This window comes from Syngnathus typhle, linkage group LG19 (assembly GCF_033458585.1).
Source record: "Syngnathus typhle isolate RoL2023-S1 ecotype Sweden linkage group LG19, RoL_Styp_1.0, whole genome shotgun sequence".
Classification (NCBI taxonomy): Eukaryota; Metazoa; Chordata; class Actinopteri; order Syngnathiformes; family Syngnathidae; genus Syngnathus; species Syngnathus typhle.
The window spans coordinates 8,051,658-8,076,178 of NC_083756.1; the positions used below are offsets into that span (position 1 = coordinate 8,051,658).

Consider the following 24,521-nt stretch of genomic DNA (forward strand, 5'->3'; position numbering starts at 1 on the left):
CTGCTGCCTGATGCAGCACAAATTAATGATGCATTCTGATGCAACGTGTGCAAAAAATAGCCGTGGGGCGATTTTTTCTTTTAAGACAACTTGCTGTCTTTTGTTTCTGATCAAGTTCAAGTTCAAGAGTTCAAGAGTTTTTTTATTCGCCATGTTTGAGCGTGCCAAACAAGGAATTTGACTTCGGTAGAAACACACCCTCTGTTCAACATTTAGGTGACTAACAACATTCAGGACATGTGAATAATGCAAAAACAGTGTAGACAAATTCAAGAAGGTGTGAGGAGCAGGATGTTATTGCACAGTAATGTCTCTGAGACTCTATGAGTGGTGTGAGTTCATCAGAGCAACAGCCTGGGGGAAGAAGCTGTCTCTGTGTCTGCTGGTTTTGGCGTACCGAGCTCTATAACGCCGTCCGGAGGGGAGTAGTTCAAACAGACTGCAACCCGGGTGAGAAGGGTCTGTAGAGATGTTCCTTGCCCGATTCCTGGTCCTGGACAGGTACAAGTCTTGGATAGATGGGAGGTTGATTCCAATGATCTTTTCTGCAGTTCTGATTGTCCGTTGTAGTCTGTGCTTGTCTTGTTTGGAGGCCGATCCAAACCAGACAGTGATGGAGGTGCAGAGGACAGACTGGATGATGGCAGTGTAGAAGGTCTTCAGAAGCTCTCGCGGCAGGTTGAACTTCTTGAGCTGTCTCAGGAAGTACAGCCTCTGCTGGGCCTTCTTCCGGACAGAGTCTATGTGGCCGGTCCATTTCAGGTCCCGAGAGATTGTGGTTCCCAGGAACTTGAAGGTGTCTGTGGAAAGAATAGTATTACTGCGGATAGTGAGGGGTAAAAGTGGTGAAGGGTCTCGCCTGAAATCCACTGTCATCTCCACGGTCTTGAGCGGGTTCAGCTCCAGATGGTTTTGACTGCACCAGTGGACCAGCCGCTCCACCTCCTGTCTGTACGCAGTCTCATCACCGTCCTGGATCAGTCCGATGAGAGTGGTGTCGTCTGCATACTTCAGGAGCTTCACACGAGAGTCACCTGAGGAGAAATCATTGGTGTAGAGGGAGAAGAGCAGTGGGGAGAGGACGCACCCCTGAGGGGCTCCAGTGTTGGTGGTCCGGGTGTCAGATGTGATGCCCCCCAGCCTCACACGCTGTCTCCTGTTGGTCAGGAAGCTGGTGATCCACTGACAGGTGGAGGCAGGCACCGCAAGCTGGATGAGCTTCTGTTGGAGGATGTCAGGGGCGATGGTGTTGAACGCCGAGCTGAAGTCCACGAACAGGATCCTGGCGTACGTTCCTGGGGTGTCCAGGTGGTGCAGGATGTAGTGCAGTCCCATGTTGACCGCATCATCCACTGACCTGTTTGCCCGGTAGGCAAACTGGAGGGGGTCAAGCAGGGGGCCCGTGACCTCCTTCAGGTGGTTCAGCACTAGCCTCTCGAACGATTTCATGACCACAGATGTCAGTGCGACGGGTCTATAGTCATTCAGACCTGTGATGGCGGGCTTCTTGGCTACTGGAACGATGGTGGAGCTCTTGAAGCACGAGGGCACCTCACACAGCTCCAGAGAACGGTTGAAGATCCGTGCAAAGGTGGGCGCCAGCTGCTCAGCGCAGACTTTCAAGCAGGAAGGTGACACGCCGTCTGGGCCCGGTGCCTTCCTGGTCTTTTGTCTCCGGAACATCTGGCGCACTTCCTCCTCGCGGACCTGGAGTGCGGGCGCGGCCTCTGCAAGAGAGTGAGTGGGTGACAACGATGATAGAGGTGTGGAGAGAGCAGTTGTGGGGAGAGGTGAGTATGTAGATTGTGTTGCAGGAGGTCCCGTTGTGTGGGAGGACCGATCAAACCTGCAGTAGAACTTGTTTAGCTGGTTAGCAAGTCTTGGGCTCTCTAAAGGACGGGTGGTTCGTTTCTTGTAGCCCGTGATGCTCTGCAGACCTTTCCACACCGTTGAGGGATCAGGATTGGCAGAGAGGTGTCTCTTCAGGTTCTCCCCGTAACACCTCCTGGCTTTCCTGACCTCTTGGTTCAGCGCGTTTCTGGTCTGCCTGAACAGCTCGCGGTCGCCACTCCTGTAGGCCTCCTCCTTGACTTTGCGCAGCCTCCTGAGGTTCGGTGTAAACCAAGGTTTGTCGTTGTTGTACGTGCAGAAGGTCTTAGTCTGCACACACAGATCATGCTTAACATACCCTTCAAGGCAACAGTGTGGTGGTGGGGGGTGGGGGGGGGGGGCATATCCACAACACTCCAGTGTTCAGCTCACAAACAAACTTCAGCACTCACAAATAAGCAGAGGGAGAATGAAAGCGAGGGAAGGAGAGGGAGAGGGGAGCGTTACATTTACTGAAATTAAACATTTTCTCATCAGCCTGAGGGTGCAGCAGGCCCACTAATGTATTATTCATTCCCACTTCACAAAGGAACATTAATCAATTATGAAGATATGAGGATCTTAAAGTATAGAGGAGAGATGAAGAGCAGCCCGTTCTTATTAATATGCGGCCGCAATCGTGCACCCCCACCACTCCCGTGCTCCTCAAATCAATATTTTGCAGATTAATTTGAAGCCGTTGTGGCGAGATGGCGGATGGAAGGAAGGGGGGGGGGGAGTGTCTGAGGTCTGAATTAAGGTGAAGTGTTTTGCTGTTTTTTGTTTTTCCTACTACTCACGAGCGTATGGCAGCAATGTAAATATGTTGTTTTGTTTGCGTTGCAAGGTTTAAAAACACAAAATCACACCGTTGAGTAAATAATGTATAAAAATGAAATTCAATACAAAGCAAGTTAGGGGAGAAAAAAATAACAACCGCACACAGCAGATGAAGCATGGATGCGAGTTTAAATAATTTTGTAATTGGAAAACCATGTTGGTCTTTAATTAGTTGAAATGATCTTCCCTCGGTTAATGATGGAGTTACTCATTTTCATCCTGGAAGTCGATTAAAACGCAGGGATGCTGAGGAGAATTAATGCTGCCTCATTTCCATATTGTCATCCATTTTTGGATCCATTTGCTGTATAAATACCTCCACATTCTAAATAGTAGCTTCCCTCAGCCCACTTTTAAACATTTGGCATGTCTGCCCTACTCATCTCCTCCATCTGTTGTGATATATATCGTGAAAAAATAAATGATGAGAGGTCATTTCGAATTCCCTTAAAACATCAAGACATCAATTGAAGGCACGATCCTGTAAAGCAAAACGAGACGTGTGTTTCTACGCACCTGAGCGTGCGTGTTGACACGCTCCTGTCGCAGCAGCAAAAGGCTTGCTTGCAGTTTAGTGATGCTGAGGTCTTTCTCAGCAATTTCCTTCATGTTGTCTTTCTGGAGGCTTTGCAGACAGGAAATCTCACTCTGGAAGTGTGCCAACTTCATTTGGAGCTCAAGCATATGACTTGCCACCTAAAATAAGCATAAAGACTATTTACTCTTACAAAGCAAAATGCTGCAAATTGCACTGTAGGATTTGGAAACATTCAAATCCCGCACCATATGAGAAGTATTTTTAAATGATGTCCAGATTCCTGTTGTTGATGTATATTCTGTATTTGCTACAGGGAAGGGAAAAAAAATGCATTCACAATATAGTGAAGCACAGTTAGTGTGAATGTTATTGTGGTTTTCTGTCAGACTGACTGACACAGGCGACACAAGGTCAAATGCGGAATGCAACAAATAAACATGCATGCTTACACAACAGGATAATAGTGGAGGCGAAGGAATGGAAACACTGCGTAGATGATAGCTACTCATGTCAACGCAGATGAAAAGATTTAGGAGCACGAGGAATTCAAGTTGCATTGTTAAGCGTGTAAAGTTGTTTTAATTGGGGCTAAAAGGTTCCAGATTCCAGCTTCATGCAAAGAAAAGCAGCATGGAGACGGATTTTCACATTTTTAAGATGGGCTCAAAGGGCAGATGAAAGGTGAGGATGCTTTTGAAGGGAGCTCATTGTCAAGAGGCTTTTTTACTAAATAAGTTGCTGAGTAAATAAGTTTTAAATCATCAGAAATTTCAAACTGTAAGAAGGAGATTTTTATTGACCTCAATTTAGAGGTAGACTCGTACATTTTATTTAGAAAGATTTCAAAGTTAGGAGTGAGTTACCTCTTCATTTTGCAAAGTATTCTTCTTCGACTTGCAGGTCATATCAGACACGGTTGTTGGCGCTTCTGCACCAAAAGTATTCCGGACCAGACAATCACAACTGTAACAAAAGAAACAGCTGAGGTAGCTGAGCTCTAATACAGACAGGGTTTTGGAAATAATTATTATTTTGGTTATTACTTGTCACTGCAAACCTCAATCAAAACAATAAGCACAAAATAATGACCTCTCTAAAAGTATCAACCAAAAATAATTCAAGCATTATCAAATCGTAGAGAACTGTCGGCAAGAGTCTCCTAAAAATATTCGGTTTGATATGAAGATAATGAATAGGATTACCGTAATTTTCGGACTATAAGTCGCGGTTTTTTTTCAGAGTTTTCATAGGGGGGCGACTTATACTCAGGAGCGACTTATAGTCCGAAAATTACGGTATGTACATTTGAAATATTACACTACTGACAAAATCCAAATAAAATGTTACATGTAGTTCCAAGTTGCAAAAAGATGTTCAAGTTGCACCAAATGATGTCAAACGAATCTGACTCGTGTGTGTGCTCATGTGTGCGTGTCCCAACTGTAAAAATATGCGAACTCTGCCCATAAAACTCCTGAAGTCACCAGTGACAGCTGTCACACACCCAAGATGGCAAAGGAGAGAAAAAAAAACATCACACATTTCACAAACACACAAGCATAAAGAGGTACGCACAATCCCATGCGCGCTCGCTCCCTCTCTCTCTTTCACACACACACACACAAATTTGATATTTACTAGCCTGTTCAGATGAAACTTTGCGCAGATTAAAAATGTTAAAACTGCTATTTGATCAAGCGTGTCTGCACGTTGGTGCCAAGCAAGCAGCGAGGGGGAAAGACGGGCGTTTGACAAAAGTGACAAGTCTGGATCGAGAGCGTCGAGAGTTAAATCTTTCACTTCTGCAAAACAAACTTTTCAGTCAAATGGCGTGAAAGCCAAAGATGACTTTAGATTACAGTCTGCTTGTGTTTCAAGGCAAAAGAACGCGTGTCTCGCTATCGCTTTCTGTCAGACGTTCACAACAAGGTGCACTCGTTTTGAGTGATCACTCTGCCGAGCATTTTATTCAAGGATAATAAAAAGTAGTATACAAATATTTTGTTCAACTGAACGACAAGAGGAGACGTAGGGGAAAAGGTTCAGCTGCAATTTTAATAGATTTGTACTCGAGCAAAACCAATTTAGCAATATGAGCAATGGATTCATGGCTAATATAAAGCTAGTATGTCTATATCTGGATGTCTTATTTGATTTTTTTTCATTTTATCTAGATGAAGTACATGCAATACTATTTGATATTTGTTGCCTTTTCCTAATGTAAAAACCGCAATAACGATGGCATGTTTGACGACTGGAAGCGAAGCAAAGGGGCACTTTGAAAGGTATTTATAGTTTCTATTACAACTCGGCAATCTGCAATTTTGAAACTTCCTGTTACTCGATTAAAGTGAGAGTTGGTCTAAAAAATGACTTTTGGAAGCCTTGTTTATTAGCTTCGCATACATATCGCAATGTCATTACTGGGACGCCAGAAGGTCATGGTGTTGACTGATGCCACCGCTGGCGTGAGTCACGTGGCGCGTTCCTAATGATGCATCCAACAAATGAGGCTATGTGACGATTGTTCTATATAATAAAGTATGTGAGCGTAAAAAATGCTGCAATATCACAGCAGATGAAAGGGGGATTCCTACTTAGCGTCATGATGATTATTGGGCGACGGAGAAAAGACTAAGCGTGTGTACTTGTGTGCGAGTGTGTTTTATTAAAGCAGGCTCTCGATTTCTCAACCTGTCACTCGGCCCTATTAGGCGAAAGCTAACAAAATTTGTCATGAATATGCAGTAATAACATGCAAATTGCTCCTCATTGCCCTTGCCCCGTATGCGGGTGTGTGTGTCTTAGTGTTGATGTGTGTATGTGTGTGTGTGCATTTGCCCTCAGGGCTATAGACATTGGCTTTGTAAACCAAATTTTTTTTCTACACCATTACAGCAATGGGGCATAATTCATACGAACACAAACATTCAAATTGACTGGCATATATGCGCAAGCACGTACAAATGCGCACAAAAAAAAAATTGCACACATCACAATTAAAGGTTAATGCACAACAGGTTATTCTTTTATGTGTGTGAGTTCTCTCTTGCACATGCACACGCATGACTGTGCGCACACAAACAAGTAGATGGTCTGTTGCCTTGCTCTCCCTAGGGTGATGTTTGAAACAGCTTGGGTGCTGCCACGGCAATTAACCTCCTTGTTAATGAGAGGAGCGCTGTCAAGGAGCCAGATGGCACCGCCTGGCACGCTGCCACGCACACACACAAGCTCACCCTCATAGAAATATATGGCAAATCTCACCCTTACACACCTAACTTTTGAAGATCCCCTGCGGAGCTCCCTCTGTCTTTCACGGACCTCCATCTTTCGACGTGAACTTTTCAGGCTCCCTCCTTCCCTGGCAGCTGTTTATCCATGACCCATCACCGCACGTCACCACTAAGCAGCTGGGGAAACAGCGAAAAGGAAAAGAGACATGCTGAATCACAAAGAAGACACTATGCATGCACTTAAGCAGTCATGATTGATTGACGTAGTCATTAGAGCTGCTGTAGCAGCGGCGAGGTCAGCTGTAACATTATGGATAAGATCTGATTATGAGTTAGGAGATCATGCAATGGGGAGACGTCCTGGTGGCAGTCCCCACACAAGCAGCCTACCACAGGGTCGGGTATTGATCAGTTAGCTTGAGCTAATAGGAGGAAGAGAAGCCTGACCTGGGAAAGTCAATATGGAGAAAAAGAGACATATCCGCATCCTGTCCTGAGAGAGAGAGAGAGACAGAGAGACAGAGAGACAGAGAGACAGAGAGACAGAGAGACAGAGAGACAGAGAGACAGAGAGACAGAGAGACAGAGAGACAGAGAGAGAGAGAGAGAGAGAGAGAGAGAGAGAGAGAGAGAGAGAGAGAGAGAGAGACAGAGAGAGAGAGAGAGAGAGAGAGAGAGAGACAGAGAGAGAGAGAGAGAGAGAGAGAGAGAGAGAGAGACAGAGAGACAGAGAGAGAGAGACAGAGAGAGAGAGACAGAGACAGAGAGAGAGAGACAGAGAGAGAGAGACGAGACAGAGACAGAGAGAGAGAGACAGAGAGAGAGAGACAGAGAGAGAGAGACAGAGAGAGAGAGACAGAGAGAGAGAGACAGAGACAGAGAGAGAGAGAGAGACAGAGAGAGAGAGAGAGAGAGAGAGAGAGAGAGAGAGAGAGAGAGAGAGAGAGAGAGAGAGAGAGAGAGAGAGAGAGAGAGAGAGAGAGAGAGAGAGAGAGAGAGAGAGAAGAGAGAGAGAGAGAGAGAAGAGAGAGAGAGAGAGAGAGAGAGAGAGAGAGAGAGAGAGAGAGAGAGAGAGAGAGGCCTTAAGGCCTTGCAAATGACAGAAACCGAAATATCTGGAGTTTAAAAATATCAGTGACGCCAAGGGGTACTGTCAGGGGGGGGGGACACACGATATGCATGTGTCTACTGTTACCATGTGACATTATGAATTCAATCAAAGCTTTTTTTTTTTTTCTCCCTCTCTGACTAACTTTCCAACACAGCACTCACGATAAGTACAAAACTCTCCGGGAGAGTTTACGAAAGGAAATTAGAAAGAAAATAAAAAAATGTGATGGAAGCAAAAAGAGAGAGGGGGGAAGAAATGACACTCACTTGCACATCAATACATTGACAGATCATTGTGTGTGTGTCGTGTGCACCATTTGAACGGAAAACATAAATAAAAATAAAATAAATAAATAAAAACACAGGGAATGGAAAAGTAGATAAAAGATTGAGGATTTCACCACACGGCTGCGTACGTAAGTACACACACCTGGCTGAGTGATGCCACCCTAGAGGGTGGCTTCAATCTGATGTGTTTAATGTTGACGCTGGTGGCAAGAAACACACACGCGCACACACACACAACTCACCCGCTGTTTCAACCTGCCTGTCATTTCATTTCATGAGACCTGATTTACTCATTTCATTTATTTTCTTCTTACTTTATATGCAGCCATTTAAAGCGCTCAAGGTGTGATGTAAATAGCCCCGCCATCACGTGGCTGACTGCAAATCCATTATGCCCTTTGGATCAAATATGGCACAAATGTCAAAAACTTGATGTGCACCACAAAACTGATTTGGCTGCGAGCTTTAATTGCTTATACACTGTGGGCTGTCAAGCTACCCACGTGTTACTCTCCCTCTAGAATGCTCTTAAATTTTCATACGACATCTGCTGATGATAGCACATGAGTATTACGATTTGAAACCAGAAAAGTTATTGTATAGTGTGAAACTTATTAAAATCACCCTCTCGTAGGGGGGTCTAAAAACAGAGGCCTAGTCTTTAGGTTTTTTTTCTTTTTCAGCATTACATGCTGGTGGGAAACATCATTTAGGGAATTACATATTGCCATGGGGAGAGTACTGATGCGCTTATCTGCTGTGGAGCTCAGCCTCCCTGAGGAGGCGGAGCCAGTCCCTAAGGCCAACTTGACTGTCCCCCTCTGTCGCTACACGGGGAGATCTGTTAGTATGCATGTATGTATTTAGTTTCTCATGAAGTTAACACACGAGAGTGCCTGAAGAGAATACATACTTTTGGGGACGGTCTAAGAAATCGATCCAGTCACAAAGTTCTCAGCTCAACCTCGGGGCATCTGTGCCAGAATGACTTCACATTGTAAGTCAGCTGCTCTGACATACTGAAGTAATTCTGGGAAATGTATGTGATTTTCTCCGCTGTTGTAAAGTGCAATCAAGCTTGACAGCACACGCTGGGATTGGAGGTGTAAACTGCACTGCCCCGGTCCTTACTCCTCTAATTTAGCATCTTGATCACAGCGGCAACAGGATGATCGTGTGAGAAGGACAAGACACAAATTTATGCAGTGTTGTTTTTTCTGTAAAAAAAAAATCTTATTTGTCATACTCACAGAAGGATTTTGGCTTCTCCAGGTAGGGGATTGCAAACTCCAGCGTGGCCTTTTTCATGTGTCTGTGTCAGCAGTGGGGACCTCCTGTGTCCAAAGAAATAAATAAAATAATTTCTAACTGGTACTGGGAGAAGTGTTGCATTGTCTGACAGACACAAAGTGTTGCCAGCCCAACGCCACAAGCTAAACACAGGAAGAGGCAGAACATATTTAAAAAGAAAAAAAAAGTGAAATGAAAAATATTATGAAGTGATGGAGTGTGTGAAAAAGAGAGGCAGAGTCGGTGCGATACTGGTGAAATATCAGGCACTCTATCGTTGCGGTGACAGGGGTCATTCGAAGAAAAGGAAATCGATACTGACAGCAATGACTCATTGGTCAACACGCGTGTGTGTGTGTGTGTGTGTGTGTGTGTGTGTGTGTGTGTGTGTGTGTGTGTGTGTGTGTGTGTGTGACTTTTTGTGCATTACTTGTATGCGTATGCGTGCAAATTGTTTCCACAGGTATTTTACGAGAAACCTACACATGATAGCATTTTAAAAATGAGAGGGATGAGAGTCAGACTAAACTCTAGACTGGACAAAAGCTAAAGACAATATTTAAAAGTATTTCAAATGTGACATGCATCACTTAACGCTGATGGTGTCCTTTAGCACTGTCAGTCAGAAAGTATATTGCTTACAATTTTGAATTACATGATATATTTCAAATGATTAATTCAGCCTCCTGTTTATTCAATCTTGGTTGTTGCTACAAGGCCATAACCTAAGAAAAATCAGAAAATGAAATGCAAGAATTGAAATAAATGTAAAAAGAGACACTTGTGCTTCTTGCCAGACACAAAACATAAAAATGGATATTCCAATGCATCTGCACTGAGAGGACCCAGCACACGTAGAGGTCAGCGGCTAATATAGAAGTATTGAATGAATATGTGCATGTCTTTATAAGCATACCTTTCCCCGGCCGTTTGGGTTAGAAGGAGTTACGACCTGCTTACATTATTAAGGTGAGTAGTAGGCAACGTGGGGTGGCCTAAACAGCTAGTCAATTCATTACAGATGCAATCCCTTAAGTACATGAATGAGCACACTGCCTCCTCTAATGCTCTGCTGCTCTCAACTGGAAAGGAGACAAAATATTATTGTGATGCAGAGCACTTTAGATAAATCACAAAAGGGAGCAAATTAATAACAAGGAATAGAACAACATTAGCTGATTAAGTATGTACGTGCAGAGTGACGGATAGAATTTACAGGCAGCACGGCCGGGTGTCCGGAATAAGGTCTCATTACGGATCATGGTGCGCAACTGCACATGCGCGTTGTGTTGGTAATCCGTCAGCAGTGGTCGCAGTCTTATGAAAAAAATCCTGCTTCCTATGGTAATGAGTCCAAGGAATGTTAGAGCGACGATAAACCCATTTGTTTGTGACAGGATTATACATGTTTTATAAAATGATACAAAAAAAAATGTGAGGAAATAAAAAATAGTTTAGTAGTGGACAATTGAATATTGGTTGCATCCCATAAATATATTTGTCCAGTTATGTATATAAAAAAAATAAATAGTTCTGATTAGACTTGGCAATCATAAATAATGTGGAATTGTAATATATTGCAACTATACTGAATCAAACAACTATTACTGCTACCACTAATAATAATAATAATAATAATAATAACTGCACATTAATCATTATTGGTATCAAAAACTGACCATTATAAAGACCATATAAAGAAACCAAGAAATCACAACAATCATTCATGGACATACTTTCCGTTCTTCTGTTGTCATTGTGTGTCTTTTCTTCCATTTAGCCTTCATTTCTATTCAAGTCATAGCAGCGTCCAACCTTGTAATATCCTCCTGTCTCTTCCTTTCTCATCTCCTTGCCCCTCACCCTCTCATCTCTTCTTGTTTCTTTCTCTATCTGAAAATAGCTATCCATTTACCCAATCATTTCATTTTTCCACTCTTTTTCATGCCTTTTGTTTGGAGGTCAACCGAAAGCCATCAACGGAGGAAAAAACGAAAAAGCAGAAACGTGCGTGTCTGTTTTTGTGCATTACGTGTATGCGTATGAGCAAATTGTTTACCATTGTATTAACTTTTTTTTTTTTTAAAGAAAGCAATCAGAAATTTTAATCCACAAATGTCAGTGACAGAGGGAACCAAATCTTCCCAAAGAAATGCGCTCGCTAAACAGTTTCATCTCATAACAATCATTCAGCAAAGATGCACTAGTTAAAGTTCCATTGTGCGGCTGATATATTAACAAAGGTTTACGAGGGCAGAGCAGTACATATGTAAGTTTGGCCTTATGGCTGACCTTACAATGCACTTAGTATCCTGTACAGGGAGTAATGCTGCGGCCACTCCCACAAGCCATTTATTTCAGCTAAAGACCGCCAAGCACTCATAAATCAGCATTAGGAACCTTTCTCAGTCTCTCACTCTCATTTGAATCTTCACCTTTTCTTGTCTTTCATATTTTTGTTTGATTATCTCATTGCTCTCCAATAGTTAAATATCAAGCATTGGAATGTCCAAACTGTGCCTTACTTAATCAAAACGGTTTCTAGTTCAGCAGATATACATAATGTGTTTTGTATGCGTGCTTAAGCATAACAATGGTTGCACACATTTTTAATGCATAGCATACACCTGAAATGACATCTTCTCACTTTGACTTCATCAATACAAATACTGTTTTTTGCGCGTACAGTATTAATATTACATTGGTTATCCAAAGTCTAAATATGTTCCAATGTTCAAAAGCTTGCAAAATTGCACGACATGAACTTTAATCTCGCCGTCAACGATGGTGTGCACAATTATGAGTGCCTATTTGAAGTCATTCCTCAACATTGAATGCTGAGAAATTCCTGCCATACAGATAACATTTTTGAGGGTTACAAGTCATTATGAACTGTACGCTAGAATTTGAATCAGTGCCCTTTTCACCACAGGTGCAAAAATAAATTAAAATGACATCACTAAGAGAAACAAACAAAAAGAAAAAAATAATAGAAAAAAACAGCATGAACGAGGGTTTTCAATGGTAGGTGTCCCAACAGACAAATAACCATTTGATTCAGCTTTACATTGTTGTTTTCAAATGATGCCAGCCTCTATTATGTCAATGAAGAAGACGACGCACATTCACCTTCCTTTTCACAGAAGCAATAAACAGCATTCACAGCTACCGAATGCACGGAATACAAAAAGCTAAATGTCATGTAATTCTGACTCCAGAAATTCTGTACAGTACATTGACAATTACCCTATTGTACGTCAACAAGACCTTACACGACAATGCTAGCCAAGCTCCTATTACAGAGTTCATTGCATTGTTTACATGCTGGAAAGGTCCTTAAGTAGCTCTAAATGCTCTTCATTTGATTGGATTTCACATTATAGACATCAGAGCAGTCATACACTATTGGCCCCGGATGAATATAATGGACTGTTGTGTGAGTGACTCTGTTTGTTTTGTACCAATTGAGAGAGTGAAACCATCGAAAGAAGCATTAATGGGCATCAAGAACAACTTGGGTGAAAATGGAGATTTAAAATGAGTTAACACAATGGAAATGCTTAGCCATTCACTTCAGCTGCCCCGACAAGCTCTTTTTGTCACGATCAATACCAAAAGTGTTCTGCCATCTCACCGAATAGGCACAAGGATTTTTCTTTTGAACAAAAGAAAATGTCATTTAATCTGTTCTGCAATTTTGTCTTGGCCTACTCCACGGCAGCAAACATAAGCTCTTGGTCATTATTTCTTTAAGTGGGAATGTCTTTTGCAATATAAACATGTTTATCCTGCAGCCTATTCAGGAGATGCACCAAAGACGACCATGAGGAGGTGAAAATGGAACGCAAAGAAATGTAGTGCATTGTATTATAGTGACCTTTACAAATTGTATAGAGAGGACTCAATGCTACCCTTTCTGACCTCCACCACAAAAGCAGATACTTGCATGTGCTGGATAATAGACTACATTTCCACAAAATCAACATCAGCTCATTCAAAAAGCCTAAATAAATATAATAAAATAGAATTAAAAAAATAAATATAATAAATTGATTTCCAAAATATATATAAAGGTATATAACATCAAAATATTGTAGCTGAACTGGTAACAGGGCAGGCTACTTGATATCTTCTGAGGAGTTAACATTTAAGTACTCACCGACAATCTCTTGCCTTCTACTCTTATGAACTACGAGACCAGTACTTTACTTGCTCTATTTTACATCATATTCCCAGCGGACATGTCAATCACACTTCAAGCCGCCATGGACAAAATACTGTGTTCCATATTAAAGTTTTGTAGGTCTCGCTAGAAACTTGCTTATAGAGTGCAAAATGCCAAATGAGGCTGCTGTGGCCATCAGAAACATTAGAAAGAAAAGGTGAAGAAAAAAAAATGCATTATTAAGCTCTAGGAGTGCAAAGCTAATGCCACTCGTACCTCCTCTGTATTATTGAATAATGCATCATAATAACCACAGGCTTGTTGTTAGAAGGACTTTGCTGCTTTCTTGACATAATGACTGCCCTACTTTTATCGTGTGCAAGAGGGGGTATTGAATTGGCATTAATGTTTCAAATGTTTGCTAGCAGCCAAAACAAAAGCCTAGAGATAAGATCAACAAACAGCTGTGCATAACAGGGGGGCCAGATAATGAGATCTAATAAGAGATCTCTTAAAAAAAAAGCCTTTTATAAGAAATGTGAAGACCCACCTTTTTGTTTAAGATCCTCCATATATTCTACAAAAGATCAAGAAAGCAACCAGGTTCATACTGTGACGTCATTTCCCACCAATGTTATAATTTGCTTTATTCTACCGTCTCATCAAATTAAAAATGCCTTCATTGTAAAAGCTGCGGGCATTTCCTCCGGGCGGGCGCTGCTTCCATTTCTAGAAGAAAGCCGCTGGCTTTCGTGAACTTTCAACCCGAAGGGACGATGACCAAACAATGTTGTCAATTTAACAAAAGGCTGACTTGCTACTGGCCAGGCAAAATGCATCTTTCTTTGTTAATTTCTGCAATCAAGGGAATATAGTAGACCAAATTTGATACAACTCTTGATCTTTGGGGTATTTTGATGAAAGTATGCCCGGCTGAACCCGCAGTGGATTAAATTGCAGCATTTTTTTTTCAGTGGACAAGCTTTATGATAAAGCGTTCACATCAGCCTTCAGAACAAGAGAGCTGCTGGGGTTCTAAATACATAACTTCGTTAAGAAGGCCCTTGAATGGGCCCGGCAGACCAAAAGCTGTCTCGAAAACCTTGTTACATTTAGGTTGATGCACAGCCCAGCTCACACAGACTACATTCTGTCGCTAAATGTCACATGACAATCCTGATGATGAGAGCGCTTGTTTTTTTTTTTTTAAATATGACTTAAGATCGGTGTTGCTGATCTGTGCCACTTAGATTGAAACCTAATGCAATTTGCCACCTGTTACAATTGCCATAGCTTTATGAAAGTGGCCTCTTTACTTCCTCCTGCTATTTGTCTGACAGAACAGAGGCCATCTCCTTATGACCATGTCATGGGGAAGTGGATGTTCTTTGATTTCTATTGGATGTATGGTAACACAATAACAATAATTGATGGAAGTAAATGATGCTACAAAAAATGCCGGTCATTCTGTGAGAATTTTTCGTGCTCTTGCTGCTTTTATCTCAAAATAATATTGTAGATACTTCAATATGTGGAAAAGCTTCTTTGTAAATATTGCAATAGTCTTGCTTTCTTTTATCAGTGCATTACCTTCATTCGCAAAAACATGTGACATGCATATTTGAGAATATTGCTCAGTTACTTTAAATATCACAATCAATAATTAGGCACACATTTCAACAAGAACACAGTGCAGATGTACTTGAAAAAAAGTGTCTAATGTAGTCTCACCTGCATCAGGGCTTGCATCAACGTCCAATTCCAAACAAATCAACCACTACGTGTAGTGTTATGAGTTCCAATACAAATTGGAAAAAGGGTTGTAACTCCTGTGTGCATCTTGCACCTGTAAGAATGCAGACAAGTTAAAATCATCACTTGCTTTTTTGTTTTGACATTTGTCGTTTTGAGTACTTTTTATGCTCCTGACTGCACTGTTTTAGAATGATGTGCTGGGCTTTCGTGGAGCTGAAGGCGAATGAGTGTTTAGGAAAGATCTTGCAGTTAGTTTGCATTGTAATGTAAAACGGTCTCTGTGTGCGGTTACTACAACAGAAAGAGAACAATAAATTTTATTCTTAAGGGTGCGCTCTTCCAATTTACCACTACGTGACGTTTCAAGACCCGATTGGCTATGTGATACGTTTTCGTGACGTCTCATTACACAATTGGTCCATTCCATTTGCGGGGCGGGATCTACGTTTGCCTCCCGGAAGTACACGGTGTTGCCTGTCAGAATCACCGTGCAGCGAAATGGGTAAATATTTTCTTCCTGCAACTCGGAAACCAGTTTTTTCATTTTTTATGAATGCATCAAAATGTAGTGATATCACGGTCTGTCGAATGTCGCGTGCCGTACGTCGTTGTCATTAGGTTTTCGTCTGTAGTGTCAAATTTGTTTTGTTTTGATATATTGCTTGCAAGATGCATGAGACTGCCATTCGATTTAATGTATGCAAGATGCACCAAAATGAAACTTCGCCACTGCCTGCATTACTTCCAGAAGGTCACACGCCTCGATCTGATTCATGTTATTCTACTAAATAATCAATGCCAGGGATCAACGCCTCCGACATCTCGATTTAAGACTAAGTTGATCTCATTGATTTCCTCTAACTATTCACTTCATCTTTCTCATCTCAATCATCACTCCTCTACTCTTATCTGTCCTGTGGTTCTATCTGTTTTTTGTTTTTCTTTTCCAGTGGCTTTAAATGTGCTGCTTTCACATCGACTAATCCCCTCTGTGATTATCTAATAATGCTCTTTCCTTATTATCAAAATAGATCAGATTAAGGATTTTTGAGACCTGATGGATGCCCAAAAAAATGAAGACAGTGGAGTGAGGACCACATGTAAAAACACATGCCATTCAAGCTTAACATAAATGAAGTTAAAGTATTTTGTTGTTTACGTACAATGTGTCATTCCGGTTGAATTGCATTCTAATCTTAATCTGGGGCCATGCTGGGTAAAATGCTCGTTTATACCAACAAGATGGTACGATGCATTTTTAGAACAAAAATTGCAACACAACAAACCTCAGCACATTCAAAACAACCCAATTTCTTCAGATGGGAACAAAAAACACGGCAAGAGTTAATCGAGGAAGGCCATTCAACACAAAAAGTGTTGCAGGTTTTAAGTAGACTGTAGCAATTGCCCCCAAAAATATATATTTTTCCCTAATAACCCGCCTTGTGTTAAAGAGGACATTCTGAAGGAGACATCTCATTTAACTACCACTACAGATATATCATTGTGTGTCTTATGTCTAAAGATTTGTGCTTTTTTTTATCAGAATTTAACTAAGATATTTGATTTATTGCTGCATATATCAATGCCAAATTTGCCAATGTTTAATACACTGAGGAATTAAATTAATTGCCCTTAGAAAGGATGTACTTGATGAACTCATTCACTATCATTGACAACAATAGACATCAAACTTTTTTTTTTTTTTTAACTCGGCTGACAGTGAATGAGAAATAAATAAATTGTGTTAGTTTTGACATTTACGCCACTTAGCATGCTCTACCCTCATACCCGTGCAATCACTTAACTACTTAATAATTTACCTTCCAAGTATACCGGATTAAGATACAACTTTTTTTGTTTTGGAGTATTAGAGAAAGAGAGGAGTTTTAATAGAGCATTAGTGTGTGAATACACAGACACGACCCCATTTGCACACATTCATTTTTCATGAAACAGACTCATAACAATTAGTCTGCTTATCGCCCAGGGTAATCTTGGCGTTTGCCCAATGCATTTGGTCTGCCGTATGACATCACTCTTTTAAAAGTTCGAAATTTGACGTCCTCATTTGTTTTCATCCCGAGGACATTATCAGCTCTTGGCTAATAGGGCCACAAGCCTTCCTAGCCAAAGAAGGGCAATAAAGTGGGCAGGGATGATTGTCCAAAGTGCTTGGAAAAATAGGTTTGATTCACTCCAGCCTTCACACAAATGGATTTACATAAGCCAGAGAAATTGAAGCTGGAAAACGGCGCACTATTGTGTTTCATCCATTATTAGCAATCCATTTTGACACTAACAACCATAGCCAATGCCCCTTTTTTCCCAATGCATGCTGTTATTCTTGCCTTTGGATTGGTCATTTCAAATGAATGCTGTGTCAGTAGTCAGAATAAAGTTCAAAACCACCCAGCATAGAATGGCATCTTTAATTTGGGGATGACAAGGAACTGTACTTAGTAGTCCCTGGTCTTGCTAATGAAAAAGTATCCATCCAAAGTGGAGCCAGATGGTGGCACCCAATTATCATGACTGCATTTGTGTACTGTAGTCAAATAGAATGCTTTCACCTTTTCTTTAACCCTCTACTCTTAACACCCTGAGACACCAAAACCAAGGTTAAGAAGAAAGTGGCAAATATCCTTCAGGAAGGTTCCCTCCTCCTTCATTGTGACCGTCAGTCTCAAGGTCAGCCCCTATGGACATTGTGCATTTCTTCCTTGCCCCCAGTTTTCTCCCTCTTTCACTGTATCAGTAAACAGTAGCACCCCCCGCCACAGCCGGAGGTTCCGCGATGCCTCGTCTGACATATCTGTCTTTTGAATTTGTAGCTCCATTTTTTTTTTTAACCAGACCGGGGCAGCTGCGAGTCTTCTGTTGCCTGGCGTCCGCCTTCGTCACACCGGTCATAGCCCCCATTTAGCTTGCGGCAATGTTGCACTGTGCTCCCTGCTTGATTGCTTGTCACTTGTCAGTAAGCCACGCCGTTCAGCCTTGAGTCTCTCTGCTCATCTTTTGTCTGAACAGCATACACAAGATCTCATCCGGCCTGAATCAAAATAACCTAAATGCTTTGATTACATCCTTGCCAGAAAAGAAGTTTCAAGATTCGGATTAATTTCCTCTTTTTCATGTTTTGCATCCTTGAACTTTTCCACCTGGCTTTGTGACTCTGTGAGAGATGGCGTTGTATGTCTGTATTGATTGGTCGCCTGCCTCGCCCTCAAGTGAATTACTAAGTAAATAGACCACACACACATGTGAGTTTTGTACTCTTTCTGCTACACAGGATTCTAAGCCTTGTTCTCTGATACGGAATGTGACTTTTGACTACACAAGAAACATGGATTTCCAGCTGTCTACAGTACACGCCCTGTAAATCCAAATGCTTAATTTTTATAGGCACCGCGGCATTGAGTGAAGTGTCTGCTCGTTATATATCTGGCAAGAGCTGCAAGTCTGAAAGGAAACCGTCAATAGCAATCCCAGCTATTGATATGGCAGCGGGCCGGAGATGTAACTTGGCCCCCCGACTCGGCGCTATCCCTCGGATCCCACTACATCATAATTACATTAATATTGACAGACCCTTGACAATAGTCACATTACTATTGATAGGTGGCTGTCAATACAGTGTTTCCCCAAATAAAACATATTCATTCATAACTTGTAAACTGCTCGATAAAAGGCTTTGAAAAGAATATTGGACCCGGCTGGGTTTACTCCTCCCGGGAGTGCTGTTGTTGATGCTGTGACGGGGATTTTCAGCACCTGGGTGTGTGTGTGTGTGTATAGCGACGGACTGATAGATTAACTTCGCAACTGCATAGATCAAGGCTACTTTTGACAAACATACAGTAAATAGTCCGCGCACAGGCACAGCGCATAATCTGCCCATTTTTTCCACATCAAGGCAAAACTTTAAGATTAAGCTAAACAAATGGAGCCTGTTTATTGGTTAGTACACACTCGGAGGCGACTTTTTTTAAAATCCAAACTCCTTTTCCGTCACAGGCACGGTTCTCGTCACTAAACATGGCAGCCTTTCAAATTCAACTCAATGAATTTGTCACACCTGCTTACCTCCAACACAAATTCACTCCAGTTTTTCCCCATTGATTTGCTAATTCTGACTTTGCGAATCCTCCAGCCATTGAAACATCATGAATACACAGACGGGAGCCAACCCTAGCCACACATGACGTTAGATCTTGCTTTTTTTTTTCTTTCCAAAGTGACCATCATCTCCCTCTCTTTCTGTCAAAACTGCCATATTTACCCCAGTGAAATCTCAAAAGCCTCCTGACAAATCCTGTTCAGCGAGACACAAAAGCCACTGTCAAAAAGGGCCTCGCTCACTCCCTCACTGTCTCTGTGTTACTTCCAAAGCGTTTGGGCTGAGGAAAAAGGGCCAGATAAAAACCGGGGCTACCGAGAGCGCTTTGCCGCACAAAATAGCCCAGACGTCACAATGGCGCGATCCCATATGGACTTGACTCCGGGGAGTGGAAGATTGTTCCACATTTGGCAGATGTTTACGGTGTAGCAGAGACTGTGCCGTTAGCCTAATCCCTCGTGATGTGATTTGTATACACACTCCTATCTCCAGAGGGTGCAGGCACCAGGAGCCCCGGGCTTCGCCGTGTGTGTTTCTTGGATTGTGTGTGTGTTTATACACTGAAGGGAAACGAAGACCCCTCCCTAGCCGGTTCCTTTGCATTGCACAGCTCAAAGGTTGCATTAAGGATGGCTTTTAAATGTGAAAAGTGATTTCCCTCCCTATGTTGGAGGAGAAAATAACCTTCCAAACAAGATGGTCTTCACCTCAAGGGCCCTCAAGTTGTTCTCTACTAGTTTGGGTACTTTCCCAAGCGTTGCATCCAAAATAGATCCGCAACAGTGGTGCTGGTATGATAATGCTAGTCATGCAAAGTTTTCTGCACTCAATTTACTATCCTTGAATAATCATTTGGGCATGTTGCATAGCCACAATAAACCCAAAGGCTTCTCTGGTGTCACTCATAAATTGGCACCAATTGAAATGACAATTATTCAAATGATCTTGTTTTTTTATGCAAAGCAAAGCAAATGTTTAACTGTAAAAATATTAAGACACATTTCTTTGAAATGCTATCTGTTGTTTATTTTCAACCAAACAAAATATTTCAAATAATTTCAATCGTAATTGAATTCCAAATCATTGCACAGCCCTAATTTGTATTTTTTTTGTCAGCTAAGGAAAACCAAGGCACCCAGGTAGACGGATCTATCACCGAATCCACTTCTGACCCACTGATCCCTGTCCTGCGCATCAGCCAGCTAGATGCTCTGGAGCTCGATTCATCCCTGGAGCAGCTGCTGTGGGCTCAGTTCTCCACTTGCTTCCAGAATTTCCGCCCGGGCCTTCTCACCCCTCTGGAGCCCGAACTGAAGGCTTTGCTCCAGTTGCTCCTGTGGAGGTTCACTCTATATCCTGACAGCACCACAGTTGGCCAGTCTTTACTGAGCCTACGCTACCACAACACCTCCACCTCATCTAACCTCTACAAGGCTCTGTCCCACAGGCAGAAGTTGGCTCTGCTTCTGCTCTCCGTAGTTCCTCGTTGGCTTCAAGAGCGATCCCACAACCTCCGACTGTACCTCGGTTTGACTTCGGGACCTTCTTTTTCTGAAGGATTCCAAAAAGCCCTCCGCAATTCCCTTACTATAATCTCAGGTGTTGCCCGTCTTGCAAGCCTCATCAACTTTCTTGTGTTCCTCAGGAAAGGTCACCACCCAGTCTTGGCTGAACGGATGATTGGCGCTAAGGTCGTTTTTAGCAAGCCTAACGTGACCCGGGACATTACATACCAGTACATGAATCGGGAACTGCTGTGGCACGGCTTTGCAGAGTTCCTCATTTTTCTCTTGCCACTCATCAACACAAGCAAACTGAAAGCTAGCATTTATTCCATGGTGCTCGGGGGGGACAGAAGTAGCGGGGATGGCGCGGGGGGTAAAGAGATGGCGTGGCAAGAGTGCGCACTGTGTGGCGAGTGGCCAACCATGCCTCATACACTTGGTTGTCCACATGTTTTCTGCTACTACTGTATCAAAAGTCACAGCATTGCAAACAATTGCGTCGTCTGTCCCAAATGTGGGACAGAGGCAATACAACTGGAGCCTGCCAAAGTCGAGATGTTTGTCCAGCATTAGATGAAAGAGTAGCAATATTTTGCTTTGAGGAGCAAATTTGAGATTATTTTTTATGAGGAACCTGAAAAAGCACAACAAAAAAGTCTCATTGTATAATGATGTATATTCATGTATTAATTCTATATTAATTGTTTGGACTGGGAATAATCTAATGGTGTCCTCCTGTTTGACTTCACAATTTTATGATGTCTATTGTTCCTGAACACACATTAACTGTCTATTTAATGTATGTACAGTACACGTGTATTGACAGTCCACATTTTCTCTGGCTGGACTTTGGACAGAAGTATTTGTCTTCGACGTACCGGACAGAGAATGCCACAGAGCATATATTTCATTGAAGAACGTGTTGATTTATGCTCCGAGCGAGGGTACGTGTGTGTTTGTTGAAATGGGAATATTTGTTCTGATGAAAAATGCAGAAAGTCAGCTGAATAAATAATGGGAGGAATTTCTGATGCCTCTCATCATGGCCAAATTAGCATTTGTTGTGTATTCTGTGCCTAAATTGTATTTCAACATCATTAAAATTGATTTAGGGCCTTCCTTTGGGTGTTTATTCGGTTAAGTGGAGGAGGGAGATGAGGGAAAGTTATAACAATCATCGCACTTCTCTGGAGACAGGCCTGGTCGTTCTAACTCCCATTATCCATTTTCACAGCACCCCAACATCCTGGAGATCAAGGGGGCAGCCGGGGGCTTGGATTGACTCACACACTGGCACACTTGACAGCTAGCCTCACTTCTCCCTCGGCCCTTCTCTCTTTTGCTTGCCTTTCCATCTCTTCCCCGCTCGTAATCTCCGGGGCCCTTGCCCCCATAAGACTGTCGTAAACTGTACCAAAAGCCAGGCAGTCGTCTTCTTCCTCGCAGGCGAATTACTCTCTAATCCCTGTAATGAGTCCAAAGATGCTTATTTATGCTGGAGTTAACCTCCACCAGTGAGCCCAGCCCGGGGCGAAACGCACCCCGGCTGAGTGAAGCCTTTCCTGGCTGACGAGAGGAGAAGGAGGGTTTTGGTTGGGGGAGGAGGAGGGGGGGGCTGCTCCCTCCCATCTCTCCTTCCTCCCATTTTACACTCTGATCGCTGGGGTTTAATTGCCGATTGCTAAAAGCATCAATCATGGCTGCAACGATCAGAAACCTACGATGACAGGATCTAATGAGAATTATGTTCAAATCGTTCCGCAAAATGCTACTTTCATAAATATAATTACAGCAGTACAAAATACTTTTTATATTGTAATGTTAAAAACAAAAAAAATCAAGTCCTCAATTTGACTTTCTCAAATGAAACCCAAAACAAAAGCTGTTTAGCCTTTTTTTTTTTTTTTTATTAATCTCTTTTTTTATGCTACAACAGCAGGGTACCACTGATGACAACGAGGAAAAATGTGACAACGACCCTCCAACTGACCGTGAAACTTGACGGCACACGGAAAAGCAATCAACAGTTACGCATTTTCAAACTCCTCTGTACACTCTTATGTATGCAGCATAGTTTGAATCACACATAAAGATGACTCACCCCTGCTACTTTCCCATCTGTCACTCATCACCATAAACACTTTTTTTAAACTTCTTTTCCTGTCTTGCACAAATATTAAAAATCAGCAAGACTCACCAGGCCAGGTTAGCGGAGAAGGTAGCTTTATCCAACATGGTGTTGTTCTTCATGACCAGGAACTGTCAGATGCTCAGGGGATTGTGAACAACCATGTTATGTTCCTCTTCTTATGCTCTGTATGAAACAAAACCCAAAGGATCTCTTCATACATGTATTGCTTGAACGTCTGGCTGACATTAACAGCGGCAAACTGTAGTACTAGTTTGAAATCTATCATTTGTGACACCGGTCCTGGATCCGTTCTGACATACCCGCTATGTAAAACTATCATTCTGTGGACACTTGGAAAATCCCCCGCCCCCCACTTGGGACATTTTGACTAATGAAGCCTGTCGTAATGCGCATAAAGGCAAAGCCAGGAGCAGCTGGTTGTCAATATTTTATGCACTACATTACATTCGTGTACTTCAAGTCCCAGAAAGAGAGATGAGGGATGCATATATGATCGCCGTTAATGCCACCGGGACATGTACATTGTCTTAACATTCCATGAGCCTTACATCATAAACCTTTTTTTTTTTTTCCTCAGGTATTATTCTACAACTCTTAATAGAGGTCCCTCCAGTCCCCAGGAAAGATAAAGTCAAAGGAGTATATAAAAGTCAATTAATTGAGTGAGAGCATGGATCGAATTAGCCACGTGTTGGAAAAAAAAAAAAGGCTCTGGACTTAGCTAGGTATAGCGAAGGCCGCCGCGTTAAGCCTATCTGTCTTTGGATCTTTTCCAATTCACAGGCTCCGTGTGGAGAAGCAAAGGAGGAAGAAGCCCCCCCATTCCCGGCGGCTATGCAAAGCAATCTGCACATTCACACGTAGCCATTTAGGGAGCAAATTGGCCATGTGCCCCCACTGACGAAGGTTTTAAGAGAAAGGGAATTATAGGGCATTGAATCCCTAACTAGATCTCCTTCTTTGATGAGCCTCTTTATCCGCCTGTACCTCATCTCCATTTCTTTCACGTGACTCACTGATTTTCCTGATTAAATACTTTTAAAGACAGAGAAGAATGTCTCCCTTTCTTGAGTAACATGTACTGTTTTTTTGTGGATTTAAAATCATTGAAAATGTGTAAGCAAAGTAATTATTACAATACTAATAAAATATTTAAGATATTATTTGGAAGCAATTCTGAGAGTTTTGGACAGTTTCCCGTATGTTGCGGCTTGTCTAAAATGTCAATAGCGGTGCTCATGTTTCATCTGCTCAATAAAAGACAAGCTGAAAATAAAACAGGAAAAACATTCCTCCGAGGTAGTTAAATCCTAGGCGTGCTGGAGAGTTCAGAGCTGGGAGAGTTCTCGGCACACCTGCCGGGCTTTGGATACCACCGGGCCCAATTATTGTAGTCTTCCTCCTCCTCTTAAGCACCTCTTCAGTCTAACAGGTCAGGGGGACAATCAATCACACCCAAAATAAGGAAGTCATTTCCTCAGCTTCCATGCTGTGCTTGCATCTCTGACCTTGAGGAAAGAGCCTCTTATTTGGCCTTATGGAATTTAGCCTACGCTAGAATTAGCTTCATTTTGGTTTTGTTATTTAATCTGCTGGTGTATGAGACAACATGTATGAGGAAAGCAAATGGAATAACTTGATAGAATTGTCTGA

At 42.2% G+C, this 24,521-nt stretch overlaps 1 protein-coding gene and 1 long non-coding RNA gene across 2 annotated transcripts; one reads left to right on the top strand and one right to left on the bottom strand.

The window, feature by feature from the left end:
- Window positions 1-2,841: 2,841 nt before the first annotated feature.
- LOC133143417 (uncharacterized) lies at window positions 2,842-23,139 on the bottom strand. The gene is made up of 6 exons (XR_009710412.1): window positions 22,914-23,139; window positions 15,068-15,182; window positions 9,132-9,215; window positions 6,525-6,660; window positions 4,111-4,210; window positions 2,842-3,405 (listed from the first exon to the last, which is right to left on the bottom strand). It is a non-coding gene; the product is annotated as an uncharacterized LOC133143417 (long non-coding RNA).
- Window positions 15,538-21,770, top strand: pex2 (peroxisomal biogenesis factor 2). Its single transcript, XM_061266212.1, has 2 exons — window positions 15,538-15,593; window positions 20,328-21,770. Exons 1-2 carry the CDS (start codon window positions 15,590-15,592, stop codon window positions 21,287-21,289), a joined length of 966 nt encoding a protein of 321 aa, XP_061122196.1. The 5' UTR covers window positions 15,538-15,589; the 3' UTR covers window positions 21,290-21,770.
- Window positions 23,140-24,521: the final 1,382 nt, after the last annotated feature.